Here is a 24667-nt window from a genome sequence, read left to right as displayed (position 1 = left end):
TTCTGATTTATTTGAGTAGGTACGCACCACAAAAGGAAAAACAAAAAATATTGTATAATCCAAATACACTTTAATAAATAGCATTTATTTGAAACTTCGAATTGTCAAACTTTTCTCAATAAAATTAATAAATAAAAAAATAATAATCCAAAATAATTTGAACATTGTTGTAAGGATATTAGTATATGTTTAAATATCGTAAACGGTACAATAAGATATGGTAGACATGGCTATATTTAATATTTACTTATTAAAATAAATAACAAATTATTATTTCAACCGTTATTTCGGGTGATTTATACTTAAAAAGGCATAAGTTCTACGGTGACACCCAAATGGAGTTGGACACTCACAATTTTCTCAACGGACAACGTCATGTATTATTCATTCATTGATCATCGCTACATCTTAAAACTATATGAACACGAAATTTGACATGGTGGTTTCTCCAATATTCAATACATGCAATAAGAAGGGATTTTAAAAAATATTGGAATCAGCAAATTCGGTAATTCAGATGTAATCCAGCCTACAGTTAAAATTATTACACCAATTAATTTGATCTTTTGTTTTATTTATTTTATGACCACCAACAGTTACACCAAACTTGGCTTTAAATTGTGTAAAGTAATAATCCATTAAAACCTATGTCACGGCCAAGCATGTTCCGTGCGAAGCTGGGTAATTAAGCTTGTACAGTATTAAGTTAACGCGATATCTCGTGCATTAAATCATGGTTTGTTGGTGTGTAACTCATCAATAAATACAATTATTATAATATATAATATTGTTCTGACCTTATCGTCGCCCAATTGAAGAACATCGTGTACTCCGTCTAAAGTGGTCAGAAAGTGGTGCAGGTTGCCACCCAAACTCTTCAGTGCTCGAATTTGTCGGTCGTCATGGCATTCTTGTATGATCGTCGCGCCTACAGTTTCGACTACTTTGGCACCGTTACCTGCCGAGGGGAGAAATATAAAGTCAAATAAATTATCAATAATGTCAACGACAGATATTGTTTTTTATTATGTCTTAAACATAAAATTACGTCGATAGTAAAACGAAAAAAAAATACAAAAAATAACATTAATAATAATAATAATAATAATAATTTTATGTAGTAGAATAAAAGGAAATTGAAAAGGATTTTGAACCGAGTGAGAAAACTAAAAGGTATCGTAAATTCGTTCTGACAACCGAGTGACAGAATACAGCCACGCTTTAAACGCGATCGTTTTCAAAATGCGTATGACTTTTTCTGTATAATAATTCATCGACTTCCACACAGGATTTTTATACGTATGCCTATATTATTTTTGATTATGAGTAAATGAAGGAATGTAATGGTTCACTATGAAGTGTATTTTTTTTTTTTTTGCAAACGATTCGACCAGAAGAATTGCCCCGATGATCGCCATAAAAATAAATATAGGAAATAGTATTAGTTTGTACTTTAAGAGAGTTATTTTTTAAGTTTTTCAACGGTTTTCCGGATAGTTGAGAAAATGGAGAAAAAATTGCCATACAATTATTTTAACCGTGATTTTAATCCTCACCATTATAACAGCTTATTATTTTGCAATGCACAACTTTTTTTTTGTCTGCATATACAATTTTTCCTAAAAAAATGATTCATTCATCAGAATCCTTTTAGATTTTTATTTGGAATAGATGTTTACCCGATAATTTTAAGTGGCTCATTTACGAATTTTCCAGATATTTTTATTTAATATAGTTTTTTTTTTTTTTTTAAATATTTTATATCAGTTTAAAATTTAAAAAAATTATACAGCAGTTCACCCATATTGCATTTCACTCGATATTAGAGTCTCTCCTGACCTATTCTTGCTTTTTTTTTAATTATTTTACTTGCATTTGATCTCTGCTTATAATTGTGTACTTAATTTTACTACAATTTCTCTATAAAGAATATTTCTGATGAAATAACTATGACAAAACCATCTCGAGATTTTATGTCTTAAAGAGTACCCATTTATTTTTATTCTTTCGTATATAAACCTCTGGGACCTATTGATGGCTATTGAAGTAGAAACATACTGATTTTTCCGTAATGAAGCTTCAAAGGATATTTCTTTAAATTAAAATCAAATTCAAAAATAATTTTCCTCATACTTTTCAGTTTAAAAAAATAATTTGTACTTATTTTAATAATACATATAACAAAATTTGGTTGTCGTTAAAATCGAACTATGTCGAGTCAAAAGTTTGAAATATTATTTATAATCAGTGATTATAAATTTATTATATTATTAATCACATTCTAATATTATTGAAAAATATATTGTTTATGCAAAAAAAAAAAAAACACTGGATCATTATTAATACATTGAAATTAATAGTATATACTTTGTATTTTTAATGATTTAAGTTAACCCTTAGTTGTGATAGAAGTTGGGAATACATTTAAGTAGTTATCAAAACTATGATGAACTATATTAAATTGTTCAATATTAATTTGATTAGCCTGCAAAATTATAACTTATAATTTAAAGTAATATTAAAAATACTTCGATAATTAACTTCTGTTAAGTAAATATTAATGTTAGTAATTTATTTACACATAATTATAATACTATATCTTATCACATGCATATGTTCTCATGCAGATTAATTTATTGTTTGCACATTATAATATCTATAATACTTTATTATATGCAAAATTATTTTCCAACATAAATAGCAAGTATCTAAGTGATTAGATACTTCGTATATTAAATACGAGTAATAAAACAATGGACACTGAATATTCATAAAATTTATAAATAACTAGAATACTGATTACACATTTTATTAAATAAATAAATAATATTTTGTATGTTGTAACAAAATTATATTTTCCTTAAAAAAAAAATAAAAAAAAATATTTATTTAGATATTAGGGTGAGGATAAACATTTGTAGAGCTAAAATATTTTAATTATTTCAATGAAGTTTTATACTAATTTATGTGGCACAATAAATTGTTTATTATACCTTTAATATAAAGTATTTTTTCTAATAACTTTAGAAATGAATTATAAACATTGCTCATTTGAAAACTTTTATATACGTTTTCTTATTTTAATGGCTCGACATTTTAATACAATTACTTTTTTTTTTGACTTGAGAGACAACGTTATCGCTTCAAAAAATCAATTTCAATTGATAATAGTATATAACTATTATATATATATCAATTTCAATATTGTTAAGTAAGATTAATATAATAAAAAAAAAAATTGAATATTAATTTGAGTTAAAATAAAAATATATTTATGCATAAACCCGTATGGAAATAAAATTTATATCTTAGAATTTTAATGAGTCCTTTTAGTTTTAAAAAAGATGTGTAACATACCAGTTGTAAATATTTTCCATATTGTAAACTGTAAATACTCTTGTAGTCATTATTGTTATTTTTCATTCAACACATTTGTTATTATTACTGCAGTTTAAATATGTTTGTGTTTGAAATCATACTTTACTGCAACAACCCAAATTATGTCGTTTTATAAATACAATTTAAAATAAAGCGCAGCAACCAGCGTTAATTAATTATAATTTTACAATACTATATTCCCAGAAAAATAAATGATTATTATTTTGATCATAATTGACGGGAGATGCAAAAATCACAGTCCACCGACCCGGGTTCTCTATACTTTAGCCAATTGATGAAATAAAGTTTCATCGATAGTTACCAGGGTGCGCTTTGAGGAAGAGTATACGGAGCATACCCCAAGAAAATTATTACAAACATTTGATACAATTGTTAGCAAAGGAATATCTGCGGGGAGAAACTGAATTATTTTAATGGATATTATGTTAATGATTTGTAGTGTATTGTCATAAGTTATAACAATATGTTTGTAAATATTATACTAAACATTATACTAAAATAATTGAAACGATAGAACTAAACTATTACAATGTAATAGATAAATCTACAAATACTTCAAACGTGTATCATAGTTTCAAAATTATAATTAATATACTGTATAACGTAATCAAAATAAAAAATAAATATTCTCACCAGATTCTAATAATATAGATATAGGAAATAATTGAATAATTTATATTTATTCGATTATAGATCTATTCGAAATGTCAGTACAATAATAATGAATATACATGAACATTTCAGCTACTCATAAACGATACGTATTTAATATTTACAGTCTGTTAGATTTAATATGTTTACTAAGTATTGATGTATAAAATTAAATTACATCTTTAGAAAAATAAAATGTATACATGTTTACTAAGAAAAACAATGTTTTATTGCATTTTCATCATATTATTTCGGTGTAGGTGGGTCTACAGTGAAAATATTTTACAACCTTTGTGAATTTCCATTCAAAACTATTTGCGACCCAAAATCGGGTCGTGACACATAGGTTGATATAAGACCATTGTTACTGCGATCGCCAAGGATAAATAAAATTGAATAACAGGGATGAACAATAAAATGGCTCAATTGTTCGTAAATTTTTCGTGGAATTGTAGGTACCAAGAGCTTTGACGACGTTGCCGGTGAAAGAATATCATAACGGTATTATGTTTCGTTGATAGATGATAAGTTCTCTCACGAAGCATAGTAGATAAACGTTTACATATGTAAGTTCTGACACAAAAAAAATGGGAACACCGTAGCTGCGCACGAATCAGCGCCATTTTATAAAATAGCACCGTAAATTTGTTAACATAACTACGTTTTACTTTTAAAAAACTATATAATTGCTCGTTCTTTCATTAATAAATTGAAGATAATTATGGAGTGTAGAGAACAGAATAAAATCGAATAAATTCTTCTTTGACGATTTACTTGTTTTTTTTTTTAATTTTTTATTTACCGAAATTACGACAGCTGGAAAATTGATTCTAATTTCTCTTTAAATGAGATTTCATTCATTTTAATCAACTTTTTTTCTCCTAAATCAATCTAAATGAAATCGCATCTCAACATTGATCACGGTCAGACGACCATTCTCCGCACGAGGATTATTTTTATTTTTAAATGTAGGACTTGCATCTGTTTATACTGGAAGAAATATCTAATAAAAAATAAACTAGATAGTACCGTGTCGCTCTGACGTGTACTCGGGCAGGATGAACCACTGCAAGCAGGAGGTAATGATTTGACGGGTTGTGCGTGGTGCCCGTCAACGTCATTGCCGAACGGGTTACGGATGACGGGCAGAGTAGTTTTACCGAATGCCGTGACGGGTTATTAAAATGTTTGTGTGTAAACAGGATACATAATATATTTACCTACACGTAATGGCGAAATTCTGTTTTGCAAAATATTTATTGCAAGTCAGGTGTTATGGTGTTATAGGTTTGCGTACGCGCGCGAGTGTGTGCGTGTGCAAAGCATATATGCACGCGACCGCAATATTGGTAGTCTGTGCGAGACGGTGACGGTGGATTATATCTGTCGATTTTGTTTTGGCATTTAGTTTCCGATAAATCAGAAAATCTGAAAACAAAGATCCGCCCTACCACCGATACGTTTTATTTATTGCTCTGACATATATTTCGCATAACTCTCTCTCCTTCTTCTGTCTCTCTCACTCTCATTCTCACTCTTAATTTCATTATATCTATCTGCTTATGATTTTTTTTTTTTAAAACATCTCATTATACTAATAACTATTATTTATGGGTTTTTTTTTACTTGGATCTTAGTTCAAAAATTGAAAATCCCACAAGTATAACTTCCAGCGGGTAAGTACCTATTATATTTATACATAAATAATAAACAAATATTTTATTCATAGAAATAAATAAAAGTTTAGCCTAGAGTATTGTAATATTTGTAAAGTGTGACCGGTTTCAAAAAATTAACGGTATTAAAAATTTAACATCTGGTATATACAGAAATAATAAAATTGCTACTCGATATTAAAAAAGGAATACATTAAGAAAAAATGGCCATTTTACACAGAGATTATTTGTTTTAACAGGAGAGATATTATTTAATATTAATTCTTATCAGACACAAATATGTTTAGAAATATAAATATTTTGGTTATTATTATTTATTATTATTATAAATGTATCAATATAAAACATTATTTTTAAAATCGGTTTTTTTTATAAACTGTATTTGTGTAAATGATTACAATATCATTGGATTTATCTACTAATTCATTCTGTTAATTTGTACCTCATGACGTTTTATGTAATGTGTGTGCATCGACCGGTAGGGTCCGTTCACCGGCGGACACGGACATTTCGGCGCGGCCATTTCGGCACGACCGTTTCGGTGCGAGGTATGTTTCGGCGCTGGATTACACTAATTTACATAATACACAAATTTACTTCTATAAAATTAATATTATAATTCACTTTTATAGATATTGTCAAAAAATTTACAATTTTAATAAAATATCAATATGTCCTGTTTAATAAATAAAAAATATAAAATAAATAATAAAATAGGTCTGTTATGTTAAATGTCGTTATGACAATGTTGTGTTAAATAAATAATAAATATAAAATTAATAATACAATATCAATATGTCACTCTAATAATAAAATAAATATGTGGTAAATTAATGTGTCATGCTTAAATTATGAGCGATACCTCTTAAAAATATTAATATGTCCCTATTATTATAATTGCTAACTATTTTAAAGATTCGCTTATCAACATCCAAAAATTTTTTTTGTTTTTTCGGTGGGCTTTTACCAGCTTCTAATTGGCAATAAAAAGTATCCCGACCACTCTGTATTTTTCTTAAGCAAGATATAAAAGCCCATAGTGTTGGATTAGTAACCCCCATTTGAACATTGAGTCGTCTATTAGCGGCTTCGGCATAATTATTAGTTCTATCATTTTTATTTAAAACTCGTTCGTGGACATTCCACAGATTTGGAGGAAAACGTGCATTTCGACGTCGGTTTCTATGAACTCTACCTATATAATTTTCTTCAAACCAGTCTAACAAGGGTAAAATTTCTTCTGGTAATTCATCCGACAAAATGTTCATAATAACACCTGGCGCTGAAACGTACCTCGCGCCGAAATGCCGGCGCCGAAAAGCTCGCGCCGAAATGTCCTAGATCGGTTCACCGGATATTAGTGATTATACGAACGTTATCGGAATCGCGGTAGTGTGTGATCTATTAATAACATTTGCTACAGCTCGTTGCATAATTATTGTATTGACGATAAAAATAACTCATTATAAATTATATATTACTAAATATTTATTACTATATATTTATAAATTTTACTAATATTGGTTAATAGTTGTAAACGATGTCAGTAGGTGGGAATCATCGGTATTCGTAATTTTATGTTTTTTATAATTGCTTGTTCGTAGTGTTGTTATTATTATTATTTTTATTAATCGATTTAACCAGACTACGTACCTATATCACACAATTAAGTACAATACCGAACATTTAATACGATGTACATAATGAGTACGTATTATAATTCAGAACTACAGAAGCTGTTTAGTATTAAGCAAACCAAACAACGCTACACTCGGTTAGGCTTCAGTTGATAGTTCAGTAATTCGGACTATGCTCATTAAAATAAGTATTTTCCCCCTCACACGAATATGGCTGTTAAAAAGTTTTGGTATATGAAATTAAATTGAATACGCATCATACTTAACACAATTTATAATATATACAAATTTTGTGTAAATAAGTATTGCACTGTATATAAAAATAAGTTTTTGTAAATTGTATTGTTTGTATTTTTTAACTTATAAACTCTGATTGATAATTTAATTAAAAGTTCAAAAAATATAAATGCTATATTCTGGTGATTATGATAAATAAAATAATGTATCTAGATTATTAGAATCCATCTAAAACCGGGTTCCCACGACTTGTGTATTTGACGAATATTCGCTATTCGTGGATACTCGTCATGTAGTGGGAATGGTATATTTGTACGAATATTCGGTATTCGGTATTCGTCATTCGTCTTGTTCCCGCCGATTGTCGGTAAAAGTGACACGAGTCAAAGAAAATAATTGTATCAAAATTGATATTTGGATGGACACTCCCACGACGTGACGAATATTTGTGTATTAATTTCCGTGGTTTTAAATTTAATATTGTTGTGGCCAGGCGATCAAAACGCGTTGTAATCCGCACGTTTTCTAGAAACTAGATTAAAATTAAAAAAAAAAAAAAACGCCAAAATGCATGTAAAAACAGAACAATCATGTACAACTGCCCACAGCATAATGATGAAAAATGTGTAAGTAAATTCAAACTCCATACATACGAATTTATAAGTTTATTGGAAGGGTAATTTTGACTACTTGAATGAATACTTTCACGAGTATTTGTGTTAACAAATATTCGTCAAATATGCAAATAGTGGGAACAGAATATTTGGGTATTTGTACAAATAGACGAATATTCGGCAATTATAAATATTCGTCAAATACACGAGTCGCGGGAACCCGGCTTAAGATAAATGTCTTAATACCTTGTAACTATTTATTTAGATAAGATAAAATATAAAAAATAGCTAACCTGACAAATTAATCTAGATTTATCATTAAATATATCTATGTTCCAATACTGGATACATGTGAGGGTCAGAAGATAAACTACAATATAATGGGCCCAATTTACAATGGTTAAGTGATATGCATGAATTCAACATATTCGTACATTTATGAAAAGTTGAGAGAACATAAAGGAAGTACTCGTATGTTCAATATACAGAATGTAAATTCTAAGTTAAAATCTAAATAGATTTTATGCATCAATAATACCAAACAAAATATTCCTGTACTTTCAGTTGACCGTAAATTGGTTGATAAGTGTTATTAAAAAAAATATAAATGTAGGTAATATCGACATCAAATCAAATTAAGTGTTCTAAATTAACTTAAACAGATCCACTCCTACTTGATTTCAAATATGGTTAATTCAATAAAAGTTAAGCAATGTGTAATAAAAGTACAACCAAAACTAAATACAATCATGTCAATGGGAATTTAAATTTAAGATTAAATGCAATGAGCATATTCTAGAAAAGCATAGTTACTATGTGGAAAGAAAAAAACTTATTTGTTTAATGTATGTAAAAAAAATATCTATATCGAATAATTTTATTAATTTTATATTATATACACATATTATTAGAGAAAAAAAAAATTGTATTTATAAAGTATTTAGTACGATATGTGAACCAATAATAATAGTTACATTTATTATTATGCATTTCCGTGAACTTATATGTTATTGAAATATGTTTGAGTTTGATAGTTTTATCAAAGTATACAATGTGAATGTTAGATTTGATTTTATCCAATGACAAAATGAAAGACCCTTAAATACATTTTAAAAATAAAAGTTACGTAAGTACATACAACTTTTATCTTTATATACAGCTATTTATATCCAATAAAATGTTTATAACCAACAATAAATTTTTTGAAGGATAAAAATACAATTTAGCTACAAATAGTACGATACTTTCTCTATGTAAGTCATTAATATAAGTTTTATGAGAATTTTAAGTAGCGTTTTTAATAGTATATGTATAACAAAGTGCATTAAATGTGGAAAAAATAAATAACACTATTTTGTTTATTGGTTATCCTTTTATTAATATAACAATCAGTCACTTAATTTATAAAACTCTAAACATTTTCAAATAGTAACCTAATCTGTAGAATACCGTATATATACTGTATAGTATAGTATACTATATACTGTATAGTACAGTATAGTTTAGTATATACTGTATCTATCAAATAATGTATTTAAAGTTATTTGATGGCACAATCCTTTATTTAAAACACAAAATTATTTACTTTACTATTATTTTAATTTGTTTAATAATTGCACAAATTTATTTTTTTGGTATTCATTTTTTGTGCAATACACAGACAAATATATTATATTACAAACAAATTCATAGAATTTTTAAATTTCCTATACACGCAAAAAGAAAAATTCCAAAAAAGAAAAATAACTATAGTATTTATGGAACAAAGGTTTTATACAAATCATGTTTCTTTTTCTTTTTATTGTTTTTCTAAATCAAAAAATAATAATCGAAGAAAATTGAAAATTGATTGTATGTAAACATAATTTTTTTCCAAACATTATTATAATTTTCAAAATATTTAAACTTTATCGTGCTATTTAGTGACATTTCATAATCATTATACTAGTATTTCGATAGTTGTATTTTTTTTAGAAAATTACCTATTCAAGTTAAAATGAAAACAAATATTATTCGAAACATTGACTAAACAAAATATTTTCTATTATCTCGGAGCACTTTTTTACATTGCTCTAATAATAGTCATTTCTATTATAAATACTACGGTCCTGTATTTTGGTATAGAGTGTTTAAGGATATGCGTTTATACTTTTACCTTCTAAGACTTATAACCCAGCGGACAAAGTTTTGGCAAAGTTCGGCTTTGGATATTGTTCGTGCTTATCCGACCAAATACAAATTTTACCCTTTAGTTTTTCATACACAAGTTAATTGCGAGGTTAGGTTAACCTTTTATATGTGGTACAAAATCCTTCAGGTTTTGCATAAACTTTAGAGAAAAACAACTATATTTGAAATTGTACCTATTGAACCGCATCACGTCGAATAGCTCCCTAAGAGCGACTACATACCATGGTATTATGATTTACCATATATTTATAAATAAATATAATGAAATTGAATTACTTACAAGAGTTTCTACCGTAAATTTCAATTTTTATTGCATCAATCAATGTTTACAAGATAACGCACAATCTCAAAATATATTCTTGTTAGGCAAGTAAAACAATCGTCATTTAAATATCTATTTTCTTATTTTTATTATAATTGTAATAAATGTCAAATTCAACTACTAATACGTGTTTATTTTTTAATCAAAAGTCGTTAGAAAATGAAATTACACGTGTATACCTATAACGTCCAACTATAACTTTAACTTATTTTATGTCTAACTATTGTTTCCCAATAAATTTTTTCTTGGATATTATCCAAACATTTTTATCAACTCTTCATATATTTTCTTTTTTTAAATTATTGTAATACGTCATTTAGTTCGTTTTACTTTTCGCTGAATTTTACCTTTGATTTTATATTTTAATAACTTGTTTTTTTTTCTTGTTTTTCAAAACATTCTTTAAGATGTTTCTCTTTTTTTCTTTTTTTCTTTTTTTATTGATGCTTTGTTTCGAAAATTAGGTAGTAATTGAATTAATTAATTAAATAAAAGTAATATTAAATTAAGAAGCCAGTCTAGAAGAATGAGGAATTTATGGAAAGAATAATGAGAATTGTTTGTGAGGAAAACATAGCTTGTGAGTTAAATAAGATATAATAAAAATTTAGAAAGGTGAATAATACTTTGCGCTAAAAAAACGAAGAAAGGAAATAAAATTAAATTTGAAGGATATCACATATATGACTTATGGTGTTTACATAAAAAAAAAATTAGCCAATTTCATGACACATTTCCAATAAATATTTTATAATACATTTATTTATAAATAATTAAAAATAAGTGAAGATAAATTGTGAAAGAACTAAAGTAATTAACATTTATACGTAACAATGGTACCTAAACGAAGTATTCATATTAATTTGACTGAATTTCTTGAGCTTATTGTTTAAAAGTAAGTATAATATTTATAGTAAAATATTTTATTTCCCAGGCATTCGATCGCGTCTGGCACGATGGCCTTTTATTCAAGCTTCGTAATTTTCTTCCCTCGTCACTTTTTCTTCTTATTAAATCGTATTTAACTGATAGATATTTCCAAATTTGCCTCGGGTCTTGCACTTCTGATTTGGCCCCAATCAATGCAGGAGTACCCCAAGGAGCAATTTTATCACCTCTTCTTTTCAATATATACTCCTCCGATCAACCCATTTCGCAAGACACCCTAGTCGCCGATTATGCCGATGATAAAGCTATAATGTCGATCCATGATAATCCAGTTACAGCTTCAGCCAATTTGCAATCCCATCTTGATAAACTTTCACAATGGTATACCAAATGGAGAATCAAACTCAACCACAGTAAATCAGTCCACACTACCTTCTCTCTTAAACATGGCTCTTGCCCGCCTGTCACAGTTGACAATATACCAATTCCTATGTCCAACTCAGTAAAATATCTTGGCACCATACTGGATAAAAGACTAACTTGGAACCAACATATCAAATCAAAAAGATTAATTTTAAACTCTCGCTCCCGTTCACTTAAAAATTTAATTACAAATAATAAATGTTCAAGTTTAAAAACTAAATTATTAATATACAAATCACTGATAAAGCCAATTTGGTCATACGGTCTACTGTTTTGGGGTACAGCCAAAAAACGAACCTAAACAAAATTCAAGCCTATCAAAATATAACACTAAGAAAAATCACAAACGCCCAACCCTACATATCTAATCTTACCCTTCATAACGATCTTCGTATGAAATCTATAGAAGAAGAATCTGTAATCTTTTACAAACGATTCTTCTCACGCCTAAACAATCACGAAAATCCACTGATTCAAAGCCTAAATTCCTTAACGCTCCCAGAAAATCCTCGTAGGAGACTAAAAAGAAGATGGTGCAGAGACTTCTTAAATTAAAAAAAAAAAAAAAAATAAAATGTGCACCTTATCTACCGCTTAATAAATTTCCTGCCTTCTTACTCCCACCCTCCAATCTTTTCAAGTTTATAGGGTTACCATAGGGTGATTTCTAAATCAAGTATTTTCATGTATAACTTCTCTTTTCACATATACTTATTGTGCATATTTGTATAGATTGTATATTATCTCTTAAAAAAAAAAGTAAAATATTTGTGATTAATCATAAAATTTTAAAATTAACACGAATTATTCATCCTTAATAAATTAGAAATAATACCAACTAATAGTAGGTTGACAATTGGTCACTAAACGTTCATACAATTGTTAAGACACTAGAATTTTCATAAAGTGATGTAGTCATAAAGTGAGTAAATATTTGAATAGCACTAAATATTTTAATTAAAATGTATACTGTATATGATTATCATGGTTCTAATTAAATTTTAAAATAGGCATCCATAATTTTAGAAGAAGAATATATTAATTTTTTAAATAAATATAAGACTAATGGAAGGTCTACTTTAATCATCTACATATTAAATGATATAGTACTATAAAATAACGATTAACAGAAAACCACTATTTTAAAATCGTTTAATATACATAAAGCGGCTGAAATTTTAATATTGCTCCGTGTTCGCGTCAATATTGTTATTTGTAATTTTGTTCATGTTATCATTTTCGTGTGATGCGTGGCGGTGCGTTTCGTATCCACAACCATTGTAGGCGGCGGCGATAAGCCCCGTTTGCGAGTGCGTACGAGTACGTAATCGCGTTGTTATCGTCACACGTAAATCTATCCGTTATTCCGCGTTTTCAATATTTGTCGGTTATGTTTTAAAAAAGTCAAAGTCATGTTCTCAGTGACACAAAGTTTCATAAATTCTCGTATTTTTTGGTTTAGTATGGTGGCACTGAGAAATTTATCTTCATTTTGTGGTGTTCGACGGCCAGAGCCTAGTGGTGAATGTCGTCGGCACCGTCTCGCTCTCGTTTTTTTGCCTTCTAAGTGTGCACATCAAGTTCCGGTTTGTCGTCGTCTGCAGTCAATTTATTGTGAAAACCACGTTGTATTGTGTTGTTGTTCCTGTTTGGCCGTATGGTATTTATCGTTCTAGCAACTGTTTTGTTGCAGGTTTTAATAGTTTTTGGTTTTAAGCATATCTACTAGCGGTCATTGTGAGTAACGTGGTTTGAATTGTGTTGTGTTTTTGCTGCAGATACATGTGAATTCGTCGTTTTCATCTGTGACTGTGTTTGGGTGGTCGTACACAGCGAGGGCTGTGCTTTATAAGTTCGTTAGTATTATTTAGTTTATTGCATAAGCACATTCCTCATTGTGGTTGCGTGGGATGAACTCCACCATTTGACGCAATCATATGTTGTGAGTATTGGTCGACCATATTCGTTTGCTTGTGTAAAGGCCGACGGGCCTAGCCGCCAAAGGCTATTATTTTGCATTATTGTATATTTAGTCATATTGCCGTGGGCAAATTATATATTATGTGTGAGTCGTTAGATTTGATTTATTTATATTATTATTATGTATTGAATTATTTGTATTATAGCCGCCAAAGGTTATTTTGTCATTATTTATTTCACTGCAGTGTACCGTCGTAGGTAAATTATACGTTATTAATTAGTATCCATTGTATTTATTTATATTTACATTTATATTTGTTGGGCCAGCCAGGCCACATTATTATCTTATTTTTGTTATTATTATAATTGCACATCTTATATTCTCATTGAATTTTTTATAACCATTTAAATTTATTCACACAACAAAATTCATAATATTTTAGCTGTTAAGGCACCCTTATTTTAATTATAAGAGCTGACAGCAGCGACACTCCGAAAGATAAGTATTTAACAGAGTTTAGCCGTTGATATTTTTATAGCACTAAGTTTATAAAAATGTACGTACACATTTTACCTTAGTGACGTTTGTAAAAATCTAGTGCATTGCATTCATAAATCATAACGATGGGTATTGAAAAAGTAAATAACGAACAATGGTGTTCGAGACACAAATTATTATACTACAGTCGTATAGCGATATATCAGGAATCTAACATGGCTCTATAAATTCAATGATATTATACATTTCTATAAGTGTACATTCAAATAATTTGTCCAGGAAAATTGAAAACTCTAATTGTGAATTTGAAATTGAATGCTTAATACGTGAAAATTTCAGAATGCGGATTATTATTAAGATCAGTTTTCACTTGAAAAATCTACGTGTGTTGTGATGTTCAGTCAATCGTTGTAAATTTATTTAAATAATCAATATAATTGATACTAATTAGTAGTAAATCAGCATACAATATATTTCACAATATCACACAATATATTTCCAGAGTCCCCCATTAAAATGTAATGATGACTAGGGATAGATCCAGAAGGGAATTATATGGTTAATCGCTCCCTTCCGTGATATACAAGAGATAAAATATGTATTTAAAATTAATCTAATAAATAGTAAAGTTTAGCACACAAATACGTTTTTAACTATGGTTTGGACCGGGAACATGCTCTGAGAATTTATGAAAAAACGATCACGCCTCCATTATATCAGTCTGGATCCCCCCTCTATCGATAACCGGAACATTGCACAGTGGTCCATAAAAAAAAAAAGTTGGAAAAAAATATTTTCATGGTGATTTTTATTATATTTTGATTTAAGCAAATAATAAAAAGTATTTAATATTTTATTTCATTGTTATTTACAGTAAATTAATTACGAATTAGTTTTTTATATATTAATCTACATTTTAATATACAAATGTTCACAATATGCTAGTTGTTTTCAATTTAATTATTCGTACTCCATAAATTCGTCTTCACTATTTTCCTCATTAATGTAAAAATCCTCTTTATTTTCTCCTACAATACATACAAGCAGTTTTGCTTCATCGCATAATCTGGTTGATTTTTTATTGCTAATTTTTCTTCTACTCGAAATAAGTGGATCTGATGAAATGAGCAAGTTATTAAATAAATCTTCCATTGTATGTTTTCTGGATATTTTTCTTGTGTTATTTTCCCTAAACCTCTTCATATCCTTATTCCTAGCTTCCTGTGCTTCTTCTGATAATAAACCGATTGGCAATATGGCATTTTCAACAATTTGTGTTTCGTGAATCAAAATTTTGTGAACGGATGCTGGTAGATAAAACCATGGATATTTACTAATGAATAATTGAGCTGTCTCAAATGTATAATTATTGAATTCAACTCCTAAAATAATATAAAGAAAACTAATATTTTTTAAATGGTTATGCATTCATTACCTATTTATTAATTATTTTATTAAGCTAGTAGAATACCTAAGATACTATTTTAAATGACATTATTTTGTTTTATATTACCTTTAATTTTTTCACCTGATGATATAACTTCAAGTATAACTTTGAATCGTACTATGATATTTTTATCAACACCGGTTATAGAAGATGATACGTCTGGATTAGAAAAAAATCGTCTGGCCGTGTTACCATCATTAGTCGTGCCACTTCCTCCAGGACGAGGTTGATCAATCAACAGACCCAATTCTTGTCTAAACTTAGTTTGTATTTCCTTTTTCTTTTTCTTTAACATTTCTTGGTCATCTCCCCGTGCTTGCCATTTTTTAAAACCTAATCGATACGCAACATGAATGAGGCATTCAAAAAACCTTATCCAAGCATGCAAGGATGATAAACCAAATGACAGTGTTGATGGATCAATTGGACGTTGTTTTATCGTATTTAAATTGTTCATATCTTTTGGCCCTGCACCACATATATAACATTTTTGTGCCGACTTATTATCTGATATAGCATTACATACTTTTCCATCGATCATAGTTAACACAAGCTCATGTTTTACTGATACAAAACCGTCATTTCCCAAATTAACTATTGAAGATACCAAGTTTTGAATTTGATTCGATATATTTGATACTTCGTTTTGTATCAATTCGGTCGTTTCTTTTTGAAATTGTATATGAATTGGTCGGCAGTATTTGGTTGAAGATGTTCTTGGATTTTTCCAAATAAATTCTTTTAATACCTCTTTTGATTCACCTGAATACATAATAATTTGAATTGGAACGAAAGACGTCAAAAAAATATTGCTATCACTCGCACTCTGGACATCATTAAATTTTTGTTTATATTGGGCCAGCCCTGATGACCCGTCCAATCCCCACTTACTAAGCAAAACAACTGTATTATTTTTAAATTCGTATGCTGATAAATTTTCAATAGACTGAAATATTCGTTGTACAGTATGGTTCAATAACGATTGCAGAGTTGCTTCCGCAGATATTTCTGTAATTAATACTTGGTCTTTTTTGGGATAACATTGGGACTTCGCTTCGAGTATTTTATTGTATGCAGGATATATATTTGCATTTCTCTGTTTTGCCTGTAATCGTATTAATGTGTACTGTGATTTGGTGAGTTTAGCATCTATAATTAATGCCAATGCATCTTCTTCAGAATACATTTGAACTGGTTTAACATTTTGAAATGCAGTATACGCCCTTTGAATGTTCAAAGCACGAGTAGGAGTAGTAGACGTCGCTTCTTTTAATAATTTAGCAGCATCGACATTTCCGGTTTCTTTTAAACTTAACTGTGCCGCATAAACAAGTTCTTCTGTTGAGTTCGACGTACGCAATGTCTGGGTTTTATGCCTTTTTGTCTTGTCACACGCTTTAGAAAAAAGCACCTTTGGTCGTCCTACGTGGGACATTGGTAAACTTTTTGAAACTTCAGAAAAAATAAATTTTTTGTTTAGCCACGTTTCAAAAATTGTGTCAAACCGATTTTTCGTTCTATTGCATTTCTGCCATCGTTTATCAAATTCGTTCATAAAAATATGCAATTTTTTTTTCAAATCACTTTGATAATTTTCAGATTGCTCTTTCACATAATCCACTTTACATAGAACAAAATCATAGAGGGCCTCAACTTTATAATTTTTGTTAGATTTTAAATCTAATATTTTGAAGTATAAATCTCGGTGTGTTAATTTTGACTCCATTTCATTCAACAAATTCTAAACAAAAATTATTTATAAAAAATTGGGCAAATACGGGCAGCTGGAAATTATGAAATCTTATTTAGGACAAATTATAGAATTATACTTAACCTACGCTCTCACACTACTTCACGCTACTTTTTTTAAAAACTACGACTATTTTAGATTTTTATGTACAATAAAAACGTATTTTAAATATAATTTAACTAATTAAAATAATATGTTCTAGGTAAATAAAAATATAAATTTTAGTAAATTTATTTTCCTTACCTTATAAGCTTTCCACTGGTACCAAATATGTCGATTAAATATTAAATATCTTCGAACAAATGTCGGGAAGAAATGAGTACTTAGAGTTTTGTGAGTGTACGAAAAATACTATATCTTGTTATCGCAAACATTAAGCGATGTATTATCTTCACTAAAAGTGGTTCTATTAAACTAATAGCTATTAGATTAAATGTTCATTCTCATATAGAATACAAATCAACTTTTAAAAAATAGTTAATTCCAATAATCATTTTCAACATTTTTTCCTTTTTTTTTAATTTTTTGACCACTGTGCATTGCAAACAATACGCACATTTCAAAAAAGTACTATTATAATAAACATTTGGCCAGAAAAAATAATTTACTGGAGTCAATTTACTCTGTAATTGGTTTGGCGACGTAAGTTCTATATCTCATCGTTATTTTATATTTAAATAGTTTAATTTAATATACAATATGGTAGGGGAGATAACGTATTCGGCTGCAACGGTACCGGTGATTAGCAATATTTGAAATTAGTGCAGGGTATGTGGTTGATGGACTTGACGAATTGATATTAATAAATGGCAATATAAAACATTATTTATTTCATAATCGTCAATGTGTCTACTGTAAAAATGTGTTCCAGTGAGTGTCGCAATTAACCACCCTCTCCATCCAACAGACAGGGGTGTCTCGTCAGGGAGACTTTGAGACTGCGTTTGTCTTTAAAAGAATACATCTACTTGTAAATAATAAATATTTAAAAATAAAAATGTATAGAAATATTTTTATTTAAATTGAAAATATATAATATCGTTTTATCTAATTATTATTATAAATCAAAGGTCACAAAATCTAAAACCTATAAATAGTTATTTCGATGGAAATACTATTTTAGCTATTTCGACAACGGTCGCCATTTCAGTGAAATTGACGCTTGACAGGCTCAATCGTAACATGTAATGGTTTGGCTTGTTGGACGAAGGGTGCCGGGGAGAATAAGCCGCGTATTGTAGACGCTATCGAAACTGGGTTCACGACAATAATTTTCGTGCCATCGTTAGTCGGTATACGCCGTCATCTGCATTTATCTGGGAATTCGCAGAATTGAATTAGTTTATTAAAAAATGTAATGATAAATTAAGTTAAAAATATTAACTAAATATAAAATTGAGTATGAAGTATAATTATTTTTACAATAAAAGGATTTTTCAAGTTCGTTGTTGTATGGAGCTTATATTAAATAATTCAAGTCTCCCTAAAATATTTACTACGAGCCGCTACTGCCAACAGAACCATTCAACCTTAGCTTATGAATTATAATAAACGGTTAAAATAGTTATTAGACTATGGTATTCACATCATTAGAGAACAAAAGATGCGCGATTCCATTCACACACAAAAAATCATTTGTCAGCTATAGCGAATATTAGAATCAAGAAAGACGAGACCAATCGAATATGCGGTTGACTACCACTGACGTAATTCATATCGCATATGTTACAAGTAAGCGTAGTGTTACCACTAGTAACCTTTCATCTAACTAATCAATATAACAAAATATAACTATCATCACGTATTTTTATTGTTCCTAAAAGAACAGATTGTACATATCAAATAAAAAAAAAAAAAAAAAAAATCGGATATATCGGTATTGAATCTTTCGTAGATAGCAATAACTCTACATGGACGACTTGAAAAGTAATACGAAGTACACGATAACATGGTCATCTTAAAGTTCTCCATGTTAGATCCCTACCGAGTACTCGTACACGATGAAAGCACGAATTTCCGGTGTCTGTGTACCAAACGATCCATTAAACGTTCGTCCGTGAATTTCCATTATCTACAGACTGTTCAAGCACACGTCAACGTTGTCCTACGAGTTGCACAGTTTCACGGGCGAAACATTATAAATTTAAGTAAACGTATTTATTATTCTCATGTCAATCGCCGTAGCGGCAATCGTGCATCACATTTTTCCGTACGCGTACGCGTTTTCCGAAAACGGTTGAACTCACCAGCGTAACAGTCGTCGAAAAGAAGGCGTCACACTCGCATTCGTTGTTTCCGTCTATATGTACAGCATAGCAAATTTGGGTTCAGTGATTCAAATGTAGTGTCGTTAGCTTTATTATTAGATTAAACTAGCCTATAATCACACTTTAAGGGAAGACCATTATCTGTGTTTTGTAGGTCGGTTTTTTCAGATATTTTAATTTTTAAACATGTTATGAGTGTGCAAAATATAACAATTAAAAAAAATTCATAACTCGCTAAAAAATTAAAATATCAGAAAATATCGACCAACAAAACACAGATAATGTTCTTCCCTTAAAGATTAATTATAGATCAGTTTACTCTAATATTAAAGTTAACTTCCCTACATTTTAACTACTGAACGTAAACCACCTATGTTGTACGTATATCAGACGGTGAAAATACATGAAGGTGTGGTGTCCTCTTAACGTTTCGAACACGTTCCGAATCCTTCGACCGTTTCCCACGGTTCGCGTAACACGGCCCGTGCGCATAGTCGGATTTAGCAAAAGTGCCGCTATAGGCCACAATACGATTTGCCGCTTCTCCCAGTTTTCCTCTCTGTTCCTATCCTTTTAATTTTTTTTTTTTATTATTGAGAATTTTCTTTAATATATCGACAGATCAACTGCGCACCGCATTATGGTACGCGGCAACGTGTATTTAATTGAAATAAAATAAAACGTGTAATATTTGTGTTTTAAAGTTACCAACACATATAATATGATAAATATTACAGAACGATTAATTGGTGTTTGATTTTATCCGAAATTTGACTAATTCTATTTTTATAGTGCAGGGTCAAAGCACGTCAATAATGCTCGTATGTATTGTACATCCACGATGTTATTGGAAACGGATTTGAATGCAAAATGAATATATAATATATCCATCTATTTATCTATACATGATAAAAAAAGTCTTTCAAGCCTTTAAATTACTTTATAATAAAAATAAATAATATAATAAATAAAATATAATATGAATGATAATAATAAAAAAAAAAACAATATCATAAAGTATATTATAACAATGATAAATACATACTTGACAACATTCTATTTTGACTATTTCATTTAAAATTTACCAATGTACATCGATGCCTCTTACAATCCAAGTAAATCAATAGTAAAAAAAAACCAGGAATAGTTCTATGTAAAGTATTCGTAATAACCAACTTGACTCGTTAAATATCAACTTTAGCAAAAGCAATCAAAATAATTGAATCACGAATATAATTTGTTCAATAATAATTGTCAACGCCATGGCGGCTTTTACGGCTGTAGCAATTAACCACCAAGACTCGCGTTTGGTTGCGGGATAGGTACATTGAAGACCGATTGTAAGATTCGACGTTAATGATTGAAAAACAGCAACTAGGCTACAATGGATGCGCGTTACGCTTAATAAAAATAATAATAATAATAATAATATACAAAAATTAATGAATTTATGGCGCCTCAGAATAATAATAAATTAACAAATATTTATAATATGAATGACCAGAAGCACATTCGCTGATCATTTACTTTTTACAATGATAATAATGATAATAATAATAATAATTAGCGATTTGACTATCACCCGACGATGGAAATTATGAACATCATTCTTGACACCATGAGATGGGAGTTGCACACAAGCAATGATGAAACAGCACACACGAACCGGAAAATAACCATCGTACCCGCCATTTCGAACAGCTACGGTGAAGGCACACACACGTTAATTAATTGTGGTGGCAGCGAGGACGCACTTATGTCGAATGTACTGGAGACGACGAAAAGGCGCACACACGTCGATTAGCAGAAAAACAAAACGCGACCAGAAGTTAAAAAACGTACACAGGTCGAGGTGGCACCACGACGCGAAGGAAGAAAGTAAAAGATAAAAAAAAAAATGAAAAATGAATTGAAAAATGAAAAGTGGCGAGTCACCACTGTACGCCCCCATCGATGTCGTCGGGTACGATAATCGGTGAGACTCGTGGTCGGACTGTGATAGGCGACGGCGGAGGGATCGGGATGGACCGATATCAAGCTTCTATGGATATGTGAATTATGTGGTACGAGTGCCGGCGGTGCGAAGCATGTGCGGCTTGAACAATAATAATTATAATTACTGTTGAATATAATTATCTTTAAAATCTGTTCAGTAAGATATAGAAAAATACTTCTCTAAGGGTAGGAATTATAGGTATTCGTAAGTGCACCGGCATTTTATCGTTCTACGTTATCGAAAAATACCTAGTATAATATGTAAATAAAAAACCATCTTTTCGTACACAACTTTATTTGTAGAACGACGGCTACAATTTACTAATTTTATGATTGTGAAATATTATATTGGACTGGCTAGTACGTGGATATAATAATTTAAAACACATGAATATCAAAATGCAATTATCGTGATTTAGTTAATATGATCACTCCGAATGATTATGACAATACTTTCGGGAATATGTCGACCATATGTGTAATATTTACCATCACAATGAATAACAATATACTGTAAAGCAATCAGCGGCCAAAGTCAAACTGTGAAGTTGCTATTATTTTTAATGAAAAAATTATTTAATAAGATCTATAATATTTTAATCGTATTAATAATAATGAATTCGATAAAAGCATAAATGCTTGAGTGATTAAAATTATATACATTTTCGATGTTAATATTTAAATAAATGTATATAGCATTAATATTAATTATCGTAAGAAAATATTTTATAAGAGTGTTTCATATATATATATATATTATAAAAAGTTGTAAGTTAAACGAAATGATATTATTATATAAGTGTTTTCCATTATCTCTGAAGCTATAATATTGTCTTATATTTAAAAACATAATAAATTGCTTTATACAGATAGAGACAATGTTTATTATATTACTCTCGTTGTGATAACACTAAATTCAAATATGGCTTTCCAAATAAAATATTTTTAAAGATATATTGATAATATCAATAACTGCTGCTTACAACAATCGTGTTTGTCAGCTATCAAAAACTTTTATTATATGTATTATTGTTATTATTATTATTATTATAAATATAATAATATAATATATTATAATAAAATGGTATATAAAAAAGAACATTTCAATAAAAAAAAATGTTTATCAACAATAAACTTCTATAATTTTAATCAAAAATATATTACATAAATATTTTTATCCTGTTATAAAATTGGATAGCTGATAATTTTCAAAATAAAGTGAGTAGATATAAATACAAAATCATACAATTCCATACTTAAAATATTTTTTACAGAGTTGATTTCATTAGGTCACATTGCAGTGTCAATAAATAATAGACCTTATGTTATTAATAAATAAACGAATATATTTTAATAACATATTATTACTAACAATAAAAAACAAATACCGAATACATAATTATTATATTCTATTTATTATATTATCACTTACTCTGGAATAGCCGTTGATCAGGATTAGTACACATAGCAAAGTGAATTTTATTTAAATCATAATAACTGACGCGGACACCTCTGCACGTAACACCAGAAGCACCACGAAAGATACGGACAATTTTGTCCTATCGGATGGCCTCCTGCGGCAAAACGTCAAGTATCAATCGTGATACCCAAAATCCAATCCTAACAGGTGATCTGGAGGTATCACGACCATATCACGGCTAGTCACCCAGGGTGGAAGGAAACTTACCGGGCAGTCAGGGACCGTTTTTATTGGAAGGGACTAAAAAACGACGTGAGGCTGTATGTCAAGTCATGTCACATATGAGCATACACTAAACCACTCAACTAACGGTTGAATGACCCCACCAACTCCAGGAAACCCCGACACCCCTGAGAGGTTATTCCTATAGATTTAATGGGACCCTATCCTCGCATGAGTAAAGGAAAATCCTATATCTTGGTAGCCACGGACTGCTTCAGTAGATGGACCGAGGCATACCCGCTTGGAACAGCCACTACTAAAAACATTACCAAAACACTCGAACGAGAATTTTTCTCATGTTTCGGCTACCCCCGCGTGTGTCTTAGTGACAACGGCCCCCAGTTCGTGTCGAACGACATGCTTAATGCGATTGAACGATGGGAGGCGGAAGGTTGGACCACCCCAACCGAGAGCCAACCCGATCGAGCGCCGCAATCAAGACTTAAAGAAAGGACTACGTATGGCACTCACCAACGGCAAACACACCACTTGGGACACAAAATTAGCCCCTATCTTATTCGCTATTCGAAACCGGCGCAATGTACAGACAGGATATCCACCATCGGTATTAGTAATCGGACGCGAGTGCAAAAGATCCGGGGATTGAACCCTAAAATCTGACTCATATACGTAGGTCGAACCAATAAACAGGGATAGACTTAAGCTGGAGGTAGAAATCACAGCCAGATACAACCGGGATATAGTGGCCGAGAAATGCAAATTATCGGTGGGAGATATGGTACTATATAAAGCCCAACACTTGTCCAAGGCTCACAAGGGATTTCATGCGGGATTCGCACCGAAATGGTGGGGCCCCGTAGGGTTGGAAAAGCGGGTTGGTAAAGGAGTTTTCCTAACCGATCAGCTACCGCCGAGAAAAATCCACGTGTCCTGCCTAAAACGCGCACACAATTAATCATACATACGATTGCGCGTTTTTCAGCATCACCTCCAGCCATAATCAACCTTCAACAAAAGACGCGATCAAAGTGGTGGAGATGTTGGAGAAGGTCAGGGAGGTGGTCACGGCCCAGGAATCGATGGGCATCT

The 24667-nt window shown here is 30.0% G+C and overlaps 2 protein-coding genes across 3 annotated transcripts in view; both read right to left on the bottom strand.

Annotated features, from left to right (window-relative positions):
- Nucleotides 1–24667, bottom strand: part of LOC112691823 (head-specific guanylate cyclase) — a 421762-nt gene that overhangs the window by 228126 nt on the left and 168969 nt on the right. Inside the window, exon 5 of the mRNA XM_025566227.1 lies at nucleotides 798–958. Coding sequence (XP_025422012.1) covers nucleotides 798–958 — 161 coding nt within the window. The remainder of the gene's footprint in view (nucleotides 1–797; nucleotides 959–24667) is intronic.
- LOC112691822 lies at nucleotides 15393–18111 on the bottom strand. Of its 2 annotated transcripts, XM_025566226.1 has the most exons (3): nucleotides 17897–18111; nucleotides 15970–17644; nucleotides 15393–15838 (listed from the first exon to the last, which is right to left on the bottom strand). In XM_025566226.1, the coding sequence occupies exons 2-3, from the start codon at nucleotides 17627–17629 to the stop codon at nucleotides 15417–15419; spliced, it is 2082 nt and encodes a 693-aa protein (XP_025422011.1). In that variant the 5' UTR covers nucleotides 17630–17644; nucleotides 17897–18111; the 3' UTR covers nucleotides 15393–15416. The 2 variants fall into 2 exon arrangements, with proteins under 2 accessions (XP_025422011.1, XP_025422009.1); XM_025566224.1 differs by having other exon boundaries at nucleotides 15970–18111.

This window comes from Sipha flava, unplaced genomic scaffold, assembly GCF_003268045.1.
Source record: "Sipha flava isolate LNK unplaced genomic scaffold, YSA_version1 67_pilon_pilon, whole genome shotgun sequence".
Lineage (NCBI taxonomy): Eukaryota > Metazoa > Arthropoda > Insecta > Hemiptera > Aphididae > Sipha > Sipha flava.
This window is presented reverse-complemented; position numbering and strand designations above follow the sequence as displayed.